We start from the raw sequence: 17272 nt of genomic DNA, 5'->3' as shown, positions 1-17272 counted from the left end.
AAAGTTAAAGGCGGTGCTCTCGTGTCTTAAAACACCCCGTTCTTGATGATCCTGATAATCCTTCGAATTCAACCAAACACTCTCCAGTCTCAACGACACTCTGAAGACAGCGATATTAAAGCAAGCTTCAGAGGCAAAACCACTCCCTGGTCTGGTCTAACCCTTGGCATATAAATCCAGTAGAGTAGTTACATGACAAGCCTCAAGACATTAAACTCAAATGAAAATGGTTCTTAGTTGGTGGGAAATATTTTAAGGCGCCCTGCTTTCATCCCAACAAGCCCAGCTGAAGTCAGTCAAATTATGTGGTCTGCATTTATGCTGTAAATACAGAAGATCCCGATCAAGTGTGGAAATGCTACTTTGAAAATGAAGCAGATAGATCCTAAATTGTATCTGCTGGACAGGTTTCTTGACCAGGTAAATCTCCAAAAGGAGATTTTTGGAGAGGATATAATAACAACAATAATAAAATACTAAGACAGCACCAGATGTTAAAACACTGAGTTTTAACATCTGACATTTTTTGTCTTTGCTCGTAAGACCTTTAAGTAGAACTGGGCAGACCATTGTTGTTATACTTAAAGGCGCTTGCCATATGAGAATCAACAGTATGAACATGTCTTAAGGTTTCAACCAAGTCCTGAGGTACTTGAGACACAATAGTCCCTTTCAAGAGAGAAAAGCAATTCCACATGAAGTGGGAGTTACATGCACTTATTGGAATGTGAATTGAGTGCCACATTACGGGGATATGCAACCATTGTTGCCTCATTTTACTTAGGAAGTACACAGAAAAAAATATCATTAGGTCTGGATAAATACAAGCAGCAGGTAGAGAGACACATAATCACGCCAGGTTTTGTCTTAAGGCATGTGTGGCTATTCTTTTTTTTTTTTTTGCAAGCAATGTCGCCATCTACAGGTGAGAAAAGTGTCTCTAAAATTAAAGTCTGTGTTCTTCGCAAATGATTTATGTTGTCTGTGAACTTACCTACAATAGTAAACCTTTAATTCTTCACTTGAGCGCATGCAGTGAAAATATGATTTTTAAACATGAACCAAAAACTGGAGTATAAGTGCCAGTTTATTGTCAAGAAACACAAGGATCATTTTGCTAATTTTAATGCCATGTTTTTAAATGAACAAATATGGAAATGGAAGCTTATGAATAGAGAAGATTAGCTCTTGAGACGAAACAATAAATCTGCGCTATATGCTATGTAGAGTTCACATTTAATTCTGTAATATTGCAATGACACACAGCTATTAGATTTGGTTCATTATGATGACTGAATTTAATACCTCTTCCAAATCCAATCCAATCTAACCCATAGAATCCCTATGAAGAGATAAATATACACATATAGAAGGCAAAAGACTGCAAGGAAATCGGAAGTCTGTTAACTGGTTATTTCCAAGTGAGAAAAAGGCACTTATTAAAATTAATCACTTCATTGTTCACGCTCATGCCATAGTCCAGCTCGCTCTCTCGTTTTCACTCTCTACTCTCCAAATGTGCCTGGCCATGATTAAAACATGTCTGTTTCTCCATGACATTGCTTTGACATCACTTAATTGGTATAAGAGATAAAAAATAAATGAATTAAATAAATATACTACCAGGTAAGTGGCGTAACATTGCTCAAGGTGACAGCCTATTATTTCTCCCTTTTCTTTGCCTCAAAGAAGGCAAAGTGAGAAATGTGAGATTGCACTGAGAATGCAGCACCTCATGCGGCAGACGGAGATTTTTATTAAGAAAAAGAAGAAAAAAAATCGGCAGAGAGTTTTCACATGTGAAATTCAAAATCTGTTCAAAGTTTGCGGTGTGCAGTTCAATCTGAGAGTATATTCTACAATTCTACAGGAAACTGCAACCTTCTATTTCTCACTTATCTGTACATCAATGCTCATCAGCAGTCAAAATGTCACGTCCCAAATATCTACTGTTTTTAATATGTCTGGAAATGTATCATCGCATGATTAATGCAGTAAATCAATGTCCCAACAAAACAGCTGTGGTTGAATTTAACCTGCATTGTATGTGGAAATGGGCTTTTACAGTGAAAGGAAAGAAAGGCGGAGGGATATCAAGAAGCGATGGGGTTACTCACCACATCTTGCCTGGTGTCCTTCCCCGACGCAATGAGCATGTAGGTCCAGGCCAAGGGGAGAAGCAACGCCAGAGGAATCATGTAGAGCTCAAAGTTCCAAACGATGACGACAAAAAGCTGTTGAAAGACACAACGTGAAAACTGCTCGTGAAGGAAAAGCAAAAAGAAATCCGAGAGATCAACGCGGGCTAAAAATGTATATATTCAAGACGCCATACGGGCGTTCATGAGACAAACTCCTGAGAATCTAAGCTGGCCACATGTGCCATATGTGTGACTCAAAAAACAACACACATTCATATGCAGAATCATAAACTCCATGCAGTAAAAACTATTAAATGAGTCTTTGCTTTAACAAAGAAGTAGGCCTGGTGTCAGCGAGCTGAGGGTGAAGCCGCCATGACCCCTTAAGGGTTCATTTTTCTGGGTCTCAAAGTTGAGGAGGAGGAGGATGGTGAGGAGGATAAATATGAGCCGTCAGAGCCTCTATCGTCCATGCCAATCATCTCAGAGTCTGAGGTCATGTACCGTTTCAGCCGCAGCACGTCAAAGCTGACCCTTCTATACTCAACCCCAAACTCCAGCAGATGACCCCCGCACACCCCACAACCCGAGTCCCTAACCCTGTCACTCCAAGACCCAATACCCTCTCACTTGGCCCAAAAGAGTCGTTCGCCCCATCTCTAACCTCCTCTGCACCCATCTGCCAAAACCATAACCTCTATACCTCCCCTCTCATCACCAAACAAGAAAAGTACCATCTGAAAATTAACCTTTCCTAAAACCTTGTATTCTGGTTTTGGCAGGACTCTTTAGCCTCTGACAACAGATTACTGCGGTGGTTGGGAAGATACGTGTGGGAAAGTAAAATTGCTAATCATGGAAGGCTGATGTTTTCTGGCAGCATTGTGTAGATTGTGAGAAAGCATTGTCGAATGTAAATGAAAGGTTGAGACGGGGCGTTTTTCAGGAAACAAAATCTGTCAGAAATAAATAGAGCGAAAGCATATTTATCTTATCGAATAATATCATGTTCAAGTATACAGAGATTTGTCGCGACTGATAATAATAATAATAAAAAAAACTGCAGCAATTATAACAAATGCCGAAAATGCAAACCATGCCTAATGCTTAATCTTTCGCTGTGAAACATATTCACTGAATTCAAGTATGAGTAATCCATTATTTCAAATATGGGCACAGCAGATTTGAAATTAATTAGTCTGTGTATGGAAAGACAACCTTATTTAACAATCAGTGTTGATGAGAAACTTTTAAAAGTGATGAAATTGAGATTATTACTGTATAAAGCTCATATGATGTCTGTCTACCAATTCTGATTTATCCTGTTTGGTTGTGCAAACACCAGCAAGAGTGAGCGCAGGCTCAATTATCAACAACGACACTGCTTAATTTCTGCCTTTGTATGTGTGTAATACAAGGTTAATGTGAACGAGAGGTTCAAGATCTCAGCACCATAGTGCATTCCAGGCTGTTGTTATTGTAGTAAAGCCAGTCAAACATACACACACTCGACTGCTACGTCACAACGGACAAAAACACATGCGTGTGAGTATCGCTGGAAAAAAGCCCCTCGCAATAAAACCATGTTTACAAATTAAATTTTTATCCTCAACTTTTCCAACTTTGTGGAAAAGTTCGAAAGGCTCGTATCCAAACTTTAGAGCGGAATTATAACTCCATGTAAAATTAACTAACAGACGCTGAATCCACAAAGCAAAAAAAAAAGGAAGAAAAAAAATAAGACATAAATTAAACATTAGAAATGTCCAGTACATTTGCATAATGCTCAGAGCAAAATTTCTTCTTCAAATAAAACCTGAATGGCCTTGGTGAAACAGGCAAATCTCCCCAAAGGATCGCAGTCTTTCTCCGTCTCTCTCAGGCTCGACTTACTTTGTTACATACGCAGAGTCTCTCTCTGATACAGCTGTGTAGGAGAACTGGAAAGAAACTCTTTAATAATTCATATTTGTATACTAATAAGCAACACAACAATTTCCCTTCACTCATCAGAAAACGCTGTTAGGATTGTGAAAAAGGTCGACAGCAGAAACTTGCGTACAGACAAACACAATAACACACCATTGCGCACGTTTTCCCTACAAAATATAACTATTCTAAAATTATCCATCTGCTCCAAATTACTGTAATTTACAAATCTGTATGATCTGCAACGGAGATAAACACTCCGAGAATTTCTAACTGCAAAAATGTGCAACAGAGGTGCAGAAAGTTGACTTCAATTGAGCAAACAGAGCAGCACATTTCTTTGAAACTATTCTAGTAGAAGCTATTAATAACTGCATACTTATAAACGTCTTCACACGCTCTGATCTATATTCTACTATAAATACCACTTACAGTAGGAATACAGAACAATGCATTTTAAAAATCTTTGCTGTGTGGTAGTCTTTTCACTCACATTGTCATCACACAGCAGAAAATTAACTTGTACTTTACTGTCCGAATGTTTGTACTTAAGCATTGAAATCTTCTTTTTCAAAAAAATAAATAAATTCCTGCTCTTTTCTCTATTTGTCAGAGGCTATTTAACCTGTCATCTGCCTTTATTCCTCTTCCAGGTGGTTAAGGTGGCCGAGGGTGAAGTTTTGACTGGCAGCTAGAGAAACCGGACACCCCGGCTCAGCAGCGGCCGGCCCTGCACCGTCTATGTGCCCACCGGCCGGGCAGCAATGGGGCCCTGCAGTGCCTGGACCTTTCCACCGGGACTGGGCGATCACAGTCACCCCCCGTCGCTCGCTGCTTTTCGCCTGGAGAATAGGGAGTGGGAAGAAGCCTGCTGTGGATGTCAGTGACCAGAAAATAGCAGAGGAGGGAAAAAAAAGGGGAAAAAAAGGACCAAAACATGTTGGATCGAAAGGGGAAAAAAGCTAGATGAAGCTCCAGATGTGGTCTACGGGAATAATTTGTAAATGACCCTTTGTGGCCACAGATACATTATGTAGCGGCCGGTGATGGTTCACAGTGAATATCTGAACACTACACACGAGGAATGCTCATCCCGTTCTTGCTTTGTTTATTAATGCTGCATTCATGGTAATGTAATTTTTTTTAAAAAATATATGAACACAGTCTTTCTTTGCTTATGTTTTTCTGTATTATTCATATTAGGAACGCTCTCTGATTTCGTTTAGCGAGTATGTAAATAAATACATTACATCTATTTGTTATAAAAAGTGAGTTGGACCCTGTTTTTACTTCTCCTGTAACAAATATTTTCTGTAATTATCAAACCTACTGAAATAAGTGGACATCTTTTTTTTTTCTTATGTGATGGATATTTGATTGTGTCACCAAAACTACTGTCGGCAGTGACAACTTGAAAACAATTGAAAATTAAGAATTTACTTTTAGACGACAAATCCGTTTAGTCAAAACAAAAGTCCGTCTCTTCTTCTAATCATTATTTGTGCTTCAGTGATCTTCAGTGAAATGCGATAAATTTCCAGGAACAAAACTATTCACCTGTCACAAAACAAAGTGAAATCAGGACTTCCACTGTCAAATCTGCTAAACCAGCTTAGATATAGTTAAAGGCTAAATTTGAAATGGGCTAACTTCACGTCTGAGCATGAGCTGATACTGAAATGAGATGCGTAATTAAAAAAGACAATTACAAAACTAACAAAGCAAAAATCACGCCAGTATTATTTGTAACATTTTGGCTAAAATGAAAATAAAACACTAAACAGAACTTAAATTATTTTTGACACATCTGTGTAGTTAAGATTTCATTCCAGCTGTAATGTTTAAAGCTTTCTATTAATATTAAAATATTCAAGCACGATAAGCTATATTAAAAAATGTTAACAAAAGAGATAGTCAAAATGATTTATTCAAGCACTTAGTGCGGCACATTGAGAGTTGCTTTATTTGTTTCAAAACACAACCCGCGTCCTTGCGGCTCTTTGCCGCAGCACTGTGGGAGGGTAATATTCAGTGCTTTGGCTTACATTAACCACACACCAGGCTAACTTCCCCCTGCTCTGTCTCAGTGGAGTGAAACTGAAGTTTGGATTTCAGAGTTCCCCTTTATCTCTCTTACATCAATTTCCATGCTGGCACTAAGTGTTGCCAGATAGCAACTAGAAGTCCTGTTAAGTTCGAGGGAACAAGAGGGAGGGAGACTGTGTCCTGTTTCTGACCAGACCCACAACAACATTCGGTGGTGCTAGACTGCCCCCTGCTGTTCTCATGCAGAACATTGATCCACAGCACAATTAATGCTGTTCATTCGAAATAAAAAAGGAAGCTCAAAATCACTAAAACTATTGTGTCAAAGGCAGTCATTTTGCAACATCACAGTTACAACAATACAATAAAGCCTGTGACATTTGTGATCACAATGCTACAACTTCCCACGGGTACCAATTAGAAATAAGGGTGCTGTATCGCGACTTCATATCAAAAGGCCTCACATTTTCTGTTGAGTCTCCATCTCTGGTGATTAAACTCTGACTTGGTATTCTCTGTTAGTCGTGCCACTACATTTCAACTATCATTCATTTTGGAAATGAGGAGAACAGTGAAACGTGAAAGCATATCTTTCAAAGCTGTCCCTTGCTGTGGGCAAAGACGAACTCCCTAACTTTAAAACTTTTAAAAGTTAGACAGGTTCTTTGAAGGGGAGTCAAAGGAGCAATTTAAAGAGACCTGGAGTGGTGTGTACTGCTGACTACTATAGTGTCTTCGCACTGTGTATCAAACCACCAGCCAGACATGTGCAAACACACACACATATACACTCCAATAGTTGCTTCTGTACCTGCCTTTGCTTCCCCCCCTTTTTTATTTCAGCAGGGTGAATTTTTATCTAAATGCAAAGCAGGTGATAGGTGCTCCAGTTTCCTCTAGAAGTAGCTCCCTTGTCTGGGCTCTCTTCCTGATAAGAGTCCTACTTTGCCTGACATAAAAGAGCCTGGTATCATTTCCCCTGCCTCCCCAACAACCCCCAGCTCGCTGCCCTCGCCCTTCCCCGAGCTTCACAAAGCTGCCTCTATTTGCTCCCAATTCAGGGCCCAATTGCAGATAAAGTTACAGCAAATTTGTTTGGAGGAAGAGCTGCTGAGGCCTGCGGTCCCTGGGGCAATAACAGCCTTGTCTTGCAGGGGCCGTGGGGAGAGCTGGCAGCAGCAGGAGAACAGAACCCTACACCGCTCAGCCCGACAATGGCCTCAACTCTCCGGGAGGGAAAAGCCGAGGGGAGGGAGAGATAAAAAAGAACAGGGATGCATGGAAGGATAGAACGGAGAGACACTCAGCTTGCAGGTGTGGAGAGAGGAAGCAGACGCTTAACCCTGAGACGGGGAATGGAGACACCACCCACAGACACACACACACACACACACGCACACACAAATACACAGACACCACCCATCATGCAGGACAGGAGGTAACTCCAGTCCCGTCCATTGTGCCAACGCCTCAGGCAAAGCTGCCACGGTGGCTGATTCACTGTCGGGATGGGTGGGTGACAACAGTGTGGGTGTGAGAGAGAAAAGAGTGAAAAGCTGCATGTGAGACTATGCAATATCTCTATTTCTCACACATACACACTAGACACACAATACACATGCACACACTAAACACAGCTGGCACTAATGGATGATGTGTACATGCGGCTGGTATTTCAGAATTGGGCAGAAGGAGAGTAAGAGACCATGAAGAAAATTTTGATCGTTTTTGTGGAAGAAGTGTCGAGCAGTGACACAGTCTGACAACTGCAATGATGTACTCTTGCGTTCACAAAATACATACGAGCACGCTTAAATTTGCTCCCCCCCGGGCTCACTTAGCAGTTAAGGAGTGCGCACGTTGGTAAGTTTCTCACCTCTCTAGCTATGGCCATGTTTGGAAAGTTAAGTCTAACATCTGGATTTAAAAAAAAAAAAAGACAACCAGACAGAAACACACGTGCACACGTATGCAGACACACATGCCCATAATCACACACAGCAGTACACCTTCATGAATGCACCACCTTGGCCAGATGGCCCCCCATAAAAACCCACTTAAAGAGATGAGTGAAGTGATTAAGAGGCCCCTCAAAGTAAGGGAGAAATGAGACAGGGATGAAGAAATGGAGGGGAGGGAGGGAATACCTGTGTAGAGGAGAGGCCCTAAATACTCTGATGCTTTTAGCTAAGTGCTCACTCCTACGTTAACAGACTCCCAAAAGAGCCGGGGATAGGTGGGTGGACTACAATGACACCTAAATTTCTGAATTTCTCTAAACTATAAAACACTGTGTCCTTGGCCCAGATAGATCGTTCCTCGTCTCCTGAATCCAATCAGAATTTGAAAAGTAGGAACTGTTAGAAATGGATATACTACACACTGTGTTAAAAAAAATAAACTTGGGAGGATCTATACAAGGCACATACATCTGTTTGGATGTGCTGACACAGAGGCTGTGCTGTCCAAGGCTATATTTTCTCCTCTCCCCATGTAGATTGGTATTTCTAAAATGACCTTGTTTTGGGTGAATTCCTTGACATTTTATTTGTCTGACACATTCATTTATTTATAAAAAGATAAGACCCAAGGACTCCCGCCTAGCTCAGTCTTACATGAGAGAAAATACATGCACACGCCGACTCTTGCACACAAATGTGCTCACTCACACAAAGAGGAAAATGTTAACTGATCAATACCGTGTCTCTTCTGACCCGTGTCTTGTGATGACACTGTGACCCGCTGTGCAAACACACACATGCGCGCACACACGTACACCCTCTGGAGAGATTAAACTGATGTCATCCAGCCAAATGCTGCTAATGTCTAATGTCTGCTGCTGAGGATGCTCTGTGATCCAATGGTAAAGGGCTGGGGCAAGTTGGGTCCACCTGTCCTGTAGCTACTTAAGTCAGGACACTAAACCAGACAGGATTAAATGCCTGCTCTGTCATATTTGGGGTAGAAACCTCCATGCAGCCGCTCGCTGCCCTGCAGGAGAATGTCGTTTTACTGATAGCTCTGCTGTCCAATTACACTTCACCTTTTAATACCAGACACAGATGACAGGGGGGAGAGAGAGAGAGAGGATGAAGACGAGGCCAGTGGGTGACGAGAGAAGGAGCCTGCAATTTCTACTGTCTGCAAGAACAGCTTGTCACCCTTCAGTAGATTGTAGCTGCATTTTCTCAGTATTTGGACATCTGATGGGTCTAATAAAATAGTGTTTAAGCTGCAACACCAACCCTCCACTTACTCCTAGTAAGTGAGACTCAAGGCCAATAGTGCCAAATAAAGTATACGATGTGTGTGTGTGTATGTGTGCAATTAATACAAGAACAGAAAAAAAAAACTTAATCCAGTGTATCACAGCGTGACATCTAAGAGTGAGAGTAACAGTCTGTCTGGGATGCGCTTGACTGTGCTTGAGACATCAATAGTCTCTTGCGTTAGACTGTTAAATTATGAGTGAAGGATGCTTGCTCTGTTAACAGACATGGTCCTACATTCTCGGTGAGCAGTGTGTGCACGTCTCTATCGCGCGCACAAAGTGCAACCAGTTAAATATATGGTTATACATTTAGAATGATCAATAGGCACAGGTTATGTGATTTTTCCAGTGCCAAAAGAAAGGAGCAATTACATTTAGGTACAAATTTCTCCCTACATTACATCTGAAACAACACAGCACGATCCATCAATCAAGCAACTGCACGTAAGAAATAAACATATATTACACACACGCACGCGCACACACAAATCTACCTGTCATGTTGTAAATGTGCAGCTTTATGTGTGGTATGCCACATTTACTGTGTATTTGATGGGACGTGCACATACCACAAAGGCACAGATGCTCCTCTGCGGAGAGTCCCATTCGAAGCAGCTGTTTATGTAGCAGCCCGCGTTGATCAGGACCATGATGCAGCGTCTAACTCGGGTGAAGTTGCGCAAAAGCAACTGGGCGAAAAACAAAAAGGGAAACAACAAAAAGTAAAACATTTATGCAAGCGAAGGTTTAAAGGTCAAAAATGTGCTAAACCGAGGAACGGATCATGGGGTTGTAAACATGCTGTGCGTGATTTATTGCTTCACTGTGAAAATGGTATATCCGGTATGTAAACAACCAGATGGGGGAACGAGGCTCGGCGTGACAGGTAGATGTGTTGGAAATAAAACGGGAGCAAAACGATCCATCTAAGCACAGCTGTCAGAGTCCCGCTGATAAGACACTTGAGGTGACGTAGTGTTATAGGGGGTCACTTTTCTCTCTCATTTACATTTAGTTAAGGTGAGAAATTACCACCATTTAGCAAAAAACACCAAAGTTTTTTCAAGTTATGTTAATCAGCACCATAGCTGATTAACAACATACTGTTATTAAGTCTTAATAAGCGATCTTCTAGCCCAAAGTGTCTCATTGTACTGTCTTTGTAAAATTAAATGAAGCCGTCGACGGTTGCATCTTTGACCTCACTTTGGATTCACTATTACATCACAGTACTTAAGAGCACCCTGAGGATGCCGATGTGATGTCTCTACTTAAATAGCAATATACGTTTTGGCATGGATCGGCCACCACTGCGAGCTAACTCACAGTGTTTGTTTAACTCTGTTATCCTAGTGATAAAGTTTAGCACAATAATAAAATAAAAAGAAAATCCAAAGCAGTCCCTGGATTCTCCTCCCTGGGCGTTCTCCAGGCATTTGGCCAGAGATGAGATAGAACTGGCTAACTGCTGTCTCCCCCTGGGTTGCCAGCCATTCAGGGAATAGCATAACAGCAAGAACGCCAACCACCCAATCAGGTCACCAACAGGGGAAAGTGCTCCCACAGGAAAAAAAACTGTCGCTTCAGTTTGCACTTAAAAATATTCCAGGGCATTCTTTTACTCCTTGGGAAATTGTGTGTGTTTTAATGTGTGTGTAAAGTGAGTATATAATATGTGTCTGCAGCACTATAATAAGGATTTTCATGTGTTCGGTGGCTTCAGTTTATTGATGCTAGCGGATTTGAACTCTTTTGCACTCTGTGTCAATATTTATTGCCAAACTATGGTTAGGGTTACTTTGTGTCCACATCAGCGAGCTCAGAGTTCAAATCATCCATTTGCACATTCTTCAGCATGTTTACTTTATGTACATGTTATACTTTTCTTTGCTATAACACCAGACAGGGATTATTCATTTTTTATTATGTCAATCCCAGTCTGTAGTTATTTTTTCGATCACTTATGAAAGTGGATAAGTCATCGGTTATGTTAAAAGCCATAATTAGAATTAAATCTTGTCTTTGATGTCAGGCAGCCTGTGTGTGTATGTGTGTATTTTATGTTATTTTTAGTGCGTGTCTACTTATTGAGCAGCAAGCAACAGCAGGGGAGCTGCTACCACACAAAAGAGTCCTCAAGGGGCAATCCCTCCAAAGAAGCGAGTGACATCATCATTGCGAGATGCTGACATGGGTCATCTCTGTGAGTCAGGGGTGAAATGCAGATAAAAAAAGCTCAGAGTGGGCCAAGATGGGAATCATCAGAAAAAGCAAAGGCAGAAACAGTGAGGAAAAGAAGGGAATAGATGGAGGGCTGACAAAAGGGTGGTGTGGGAGCTGGTGTCTGTGTTGTGCTATGTTAGGCAGGGCTGTGCTCGGCTGTGCGTGGTGCAACACTGACTGCTGAGCCCAAACGGTCACTCATATGACACGTCTGATGCGGGCCAGCCCCTACTATTCATCTCTTTGTGGTGCCGCCACACTGAGCAGCGTGACAATGAAGTGCAAAGCAGCAGTGGCAAAGAGGGCCAACTATAAGGATGGCCAATCTACTTATGCACCCCAGAGCTGACAGCTTGACATTTCTATTCACCACTCAGAGTGGATGCGAGGGGGTAGAGATGAGAGAAGAGGGAGAGGAGGAAAGGGAGGAGAAAAAAAAGAGAAACAAAATGCTGTTTTTCCTTCAATCATCCTGTTGTATCTTGCCCACACAGTTGTTGTGCTTTACAAGATGCCACTCACCAGGGTTGTTGGTTTTGCTTCAGACAGTTAAGCAGAATAGGGGGTGCGGTGGTGGACACAGATAAAAATAAGGCGGAGTGGTAGAAGACACAGTTTTTTTTTTTTTGTTTTTTTTTTTTTTTTTGTTTTTTTTTTAAACTTCTATTTAAATTTATTTTTTTCACAAATCATGGTCACAATACATAATGGAAACATTGCCATTATACACAAAAAAAAAGAAACAAAATAAAACAAACCAAAAAACAAACAAACAAACAAACAAACAAACAAAAAAAAAAAAAAGGACCCCCCCCTCCCTCCCCACCCGAGGCTCATGTAAAGAGAAACAAAACAAAACAAACAAAAAATGTATATCACACATCTGGAAAATACGTTTTTATATAGTCAATAAATGAAGACACAGTTTGGCTCATGATGTACCTGCTTGGACACTCGAGGCTCCTCCTCGATATACTTTTGCTCAATAGGAATCAGCGTCCTGAGACCAGCCTTCACCTGGAATAAACACAAGCGGCGGCGTGAACCGCAAATGGTGAGAGAGAGATTAGTGTATCTTGATTGTTTCAGATCTTTTTTTTAAAAAAAAACAGACTGTGTACTGGCACAACATGGCAGCACAAGCATAGAGCGTGCCCCATGTCAGAGGCTAGAGAGAGTGCGAGGGAAAGCTGCAAGATGGCCGCTAAAGGGACACACACAGCGATGGTGAATGGGCGAACAAAAGCTGCTGAGAGGGAGTCTTCGATAATTAAAGCCAAAACGAGGATGAGGGACAAGGGACGAGGGATGAGACGGGAAGCGAGGGAAGGGGGGTGGCAAAGAGAATAAAGACAACAGCAGCGTAGAAGAGGGGGATGATGCTGGGGAGAACAAGAGAGGATAATAGGGGGTGGGGGGCAAAATAGAAAAAGAAAATCGGGGAGGAGGCTCAAAAAAGCAAAAGAAAGACTTACAGCATTAAAAATCACGTCTATTTCGAGAAAGATGACCCCTTTTGTTGGCCCTGTCAGCTCCTTGCTTTTCAAGGCGTAGGCTTTGCGTTCTCCATTTTGGATCTGTGGGAGAGGGACATGACAGGCGTCTGTCTGGCAATACCCGGCTGAATCGGCTCCCCGGGCCACCTTTGAACCCCAGCTGCTGGCGCTGACAGGGAACCCAAAACAACTGTGGCAACTCTGACAAGTACCTGTTCATTACCCACTGCAGCTCAGCTCTGTCAAACAGAAATTAACTATCCTGGGGAATCGTACTGTACAGCAGAGCACGGGTATATTATACACACAGTTCCTTCACAGGCTTTATTTTTATGAATATAAGACAGATGCTTAAGTCTATATATACATTTATTTTTCAAATGACACTGTTCAGTGTCTCCATCAGTGTCATTTTCATATCGTTTCTCATCCCCTAACTTCCGTTCTTCACATCTATCAATCTCTTCTTTCGTCTCATCCTCTCTTCCATTTTTTCTCGCTCCTGTCATCTCTTTCTCTTTTGCAAAAAAATAACAGTGTCATAAGTAAAAGCTGCAAAAAATAACCTCTGCTCTTTATAGCTCATTTTCATTTTTAGTTTTTGTTTCCCAAGGGAGGCGGAACAATAAAGAAACACAGAAAGAAGCCTTTGACTCACATTTAGTAAAGGAATAGCCACTTTTCCCAGGAAGTCTGCACTTCTGTCTCTGTCCTCATCGTAAACGGTGACCTCAAGTACCGAGTGGATGTCCTTCACATTACTGGACAATACACAAAGACAAACACCAGTGGTACACATACTGAAATAGGCTTTTGAAAATACTAAATACAGAGAAAACAGGCTAAAAACTGTATAATAAAACACAAGATATTGCAAATGCTTCACATTTCCTCATTACTTGTCAAAAAATATAAACAGACTTAAATAAAATAATAACTATAAATAGATTTCCTGGTAAAATTCATGAAAATATAAATCTGAACATAGAAGTGAGATGATCAGATCTTTTCCCTGCTCAAAATGGTCCAGAATATATTTTTAAAGTAGCAAATGAGCTGATGAAAGTCACGAGAAAAATTGAATAATTTCTACATACTTTTTTTAATTTTTTAATGAAACTGTTTACTCAAGGATACGTGTCACTTTTTTGTCTGCATGCATGAACGTGCAGACATACAGGCACTCTTAAAGTCACTCACAAAGTGAAGACCTTGTTCCACTCTGGGTTCAGGTTTTTGTAGACGGTGTGCGTCTGCAGCCGATCGTTACTCAGCTCCACTACACAGAATGGGTCGCTCTTACCTGGCAAGCAAAAATAAATAAAAATTAAATTAAATAAAACGAGAACAAAAAGAAGGAAAGAACATCCTTCTTAGTGAAAAGATAAAATTAAATTGAGAATCTTAAGTAATTCCAACAGCTTTGTTTATCTCAAATACCTCATACTGTTAAGACATATACTGTAGCATCCTTCCCTTATGTCGCATGACAGTTCCAATACCCTGTACTTATCAGAGCTGTAATGAAATGATTCTTTCATTTTTAGCCCCAACATTATACAACAGTATATCAGTGTAAAAGCTGTAAGCCATTTCTATCAGCATCCCGGCTCCATGGACAACTAGAAGATAAGCTTCAGGACGACTGCGCCTTGGGCAGTCGCGAGGAAAGGGTGAGAGAGAAAAGCCAGAGAGGACTATGAAAATGGGTGGTGCGGAGAACACAGAGGTCGAGGTGCTCTGAAGGCCCGAGAATTTTTGAGCTGAACATAAAGGCAGCCAGTCACGGAGCGTGAGAAACGCAGCTCCTCCGAAGACAGCAGCGAGGGGAGCAGCGGCACGATGACACGAGTAAAAGCAAGCGCATAATGTCAAAACTATATGATGAATGAACAACAGAGAAAACATTTCTGCATTTTTTACATGGAGAGATGAATAAAAGCAGTTTTAAAAAGATTTTTTTAAATGATTAAAAACCGAAATTGATTAAGTTCGAGGACTAGCTGCGAAGCTGTTTTCAAGTAATATTTTATGGTAATTAAAAGTAAAAACATACATCCAAATTTGGATTTATTATCCAAATCACGCTGAAAATTGAGGATCACAAATGAAGGAGTGCTGCCAAACTAAAACTTAAACAGACTTATCATTGTTATATGGTTTAGTATAAAGAATATTCATAGATGCTAATTAATTCCAAGAAAACTTTACTAGTTATGTAACTGCGTAGAGAGAAAGTGAGAGAGACCGAGAAGGAGCTGCTTCCTCCTCCTGAGAATAGCACACTGTGCTATCATAATCAAAACCAGTAATGTCCTATATATTCCCGATTTGTTTACTAACATCTCTCACTTCAAATTCTTTGTACACAGAAAACAGCGAGACCGGCTCCCTATGTTTGCCAGCCCACCTACCTTCAGTGAACTAAAAAAACAACAAAACTCTTAATTTTGACTTTGATCATTATGTTTTATTAAAAACTGTCGGGAGCCGCTGCGAATGTTTTTTTCAAACCTATCACTTGAAAAGGCTGGGTCATTAAGTAAAAAGACGAGGAAAAAAAAAAACTCCCTGGCAAATTTCCAGGGAAAGTATTGGGAATACTGAACGCTGAAAAGCAGCATTGTTGCATAATAAAACTCGATAAAAAAGAGATTGAGTTCAAAGCCCCTGAAAACTGTGTGCCCGCCTGTGTTTGTAGGCCATAGGAAATGAGTGTGTGTATCTATGTGTGTGTGAGTGCCATCGATTAGTGTGATTTTCTCCAAATGTTGTGACAAGGGCAGGACATTTAGTGGGTGTGCAAAGTAAATGTCACTGTGATCAATGCTGAGGCAGAGGCGTTGCCTTTCATATCTGTTTGTGGCGCTCCATTGATGTAGAGTGTTTCAAGTGGATATTGACAGCTACGACTTCTACAGAAAACAAGATACGTTAAAATAGACAAAAGAAAAAAGGCTCGGGCACCTGCTTCTCAGTGCCTCTGTGTTTACACCTCGCCGTCTCTCTTTAAACGCAATTGTTCTTTAAACCACAATTAAATACGGTTGAAATGATTATACCAGTGAAAAACTTCTTTTTTGCAGAAAATCTTTCTTAATAATCCCAGAGAGTCCATATCATTCACAATTATAATGTCATTGCCACAGACCAAATCTGATTAAATCTAGACGCAATCACCCAAATTAGGAGATGGAAATTATTTCTGCAGAAGTCCGTCCCTTCCCCCCGTTTTCTCTCTAATATTCTTTTTTTTAATGACACGGCAGGCTGTGTTGCTGCAGAGAGCCAGTTGTTACTGATGGTGAACTTTCACCTTACTGGCCACCAGCACCAGAGGCAGCTGTCTTAACCAATTACACGCTCGGGTTTGAGCTCCACTCAGTGATCATCCAGGTAATGTCTGAGTAAAGCTCCCCCACCACCACCACCACTGCCACCACCACCGGGGTCCCATCTCTGTGACAGTGGCGAAGGGTTTGCAGCAAGAAGTGGGCTCAAATTAATTTCAGAGTGCTCTAAGATAAGTGGCAAATGGATACAGTATAGAAAATGAGGAAGCATACTGTAATTGCCTCAGAGAAAGCTTGGAGTCAGTGAGGAGTTTAAGGTTGTAGAGGCAACACACGACGCTCTCGTGCCCCTGAATTATCACAGTTAATTATAATTCGTGCTTTAAAATGTAAACCAGTGCATTACCATGTTAATTTTAACAGGTCACTCGATATGAGCTGCAATATTTACCAACCATTCAAGTTGATAAATGTAGACTTCACTGGCACGGTACACATTCTGTGTCTCTGGTGATGCTGCTGTGGTAGGTACGCGCATGCGTGTGTGTGCGCGTGTGTGTGTGTGTGTGTGTGTGTGTGTGTGCGTGTGTGTGTGTGTGTGTGTGTGTGTGTGTGTGTGTGTGTGTGTGTGTGTGAGTGCGCGTCTCACTACTGAAATGTTCTAAGAGTATAGCATCCACTCAGAGGGACAAGAGCTGGCAGACAAAAGGGATTGTTGGTTTTAGAGACTATTTTCAGTTATCCTACTTGGGCTAGAGTGGAGCTACTCCACAAAAACACTCCAATTAGAGAGAGAGAGATGGCCAGAGAGAGAGAGAGCGAGAGAGAGAGAGAGGGGAGGAGTAGAGAGAAAAAAAGAGAGAGAAGAGGAGA

General features: G+C 41.3%; 1 protein-coding gene across 5 annotated transcripts in view; it reads right to left on the bottom strand.

Annotated features, from left to right (window-relative positions):
* mctp1a (multiple C2 domains, transmembrane 1a) overlaps nt 1-17272 on the bottom strand; it is a 128668-nt gene that overhangs the window by 32322 nt on the left and 79074 nt on the right. For all 5 annotated transcript variants that reach the window (XM_006784080.3, XM_006784081.3, XM_006784082.3 and 2 more), the window contains 6 exons: nt 14307-14409; nt 13765-13867; nt 13086-13187; nt 12553-12627; nt 9957-10076; nt 2118-2234 (listed from right to left, as the gene is read on the bottom strand). In XM_006784080.3, the coding sequence (XP_006784143.2) occupies nt 2118-2234; nt 9957-10076; nt 12553-12627; nt 13086-13187; nt 13765-13867; nt 14307-14409 (620 nt within the window). The remainder of the gene's footprint in view (nt 1-2117; nt 2235-9956; nt 10077-12552; nt 12628-13085; nt 13188-13764; nt 13868-14306; nt 14410-17272) is intronic.

Source organism: Neolamprologus brichardi, chromosome 12, assembly GCF_056152115.1.
Source record: "Neolamprologus brichardi isolate AB-2024 chromosome 12, ASM5615211v1, whole genome shotgun sequence".
Taxonomy (NCBI): domain Eukaryota; kingdom Metazoa; phylum Chordata; class Actinopteri; order Cichliformes; family Cichlidae; genus Neolamprologus; species Neolamprologus brichardi.
Note: the sequence above shows the minus strand (reverse complement) of the source record. Positions and strands in the feature narration are given on the sequence as shown.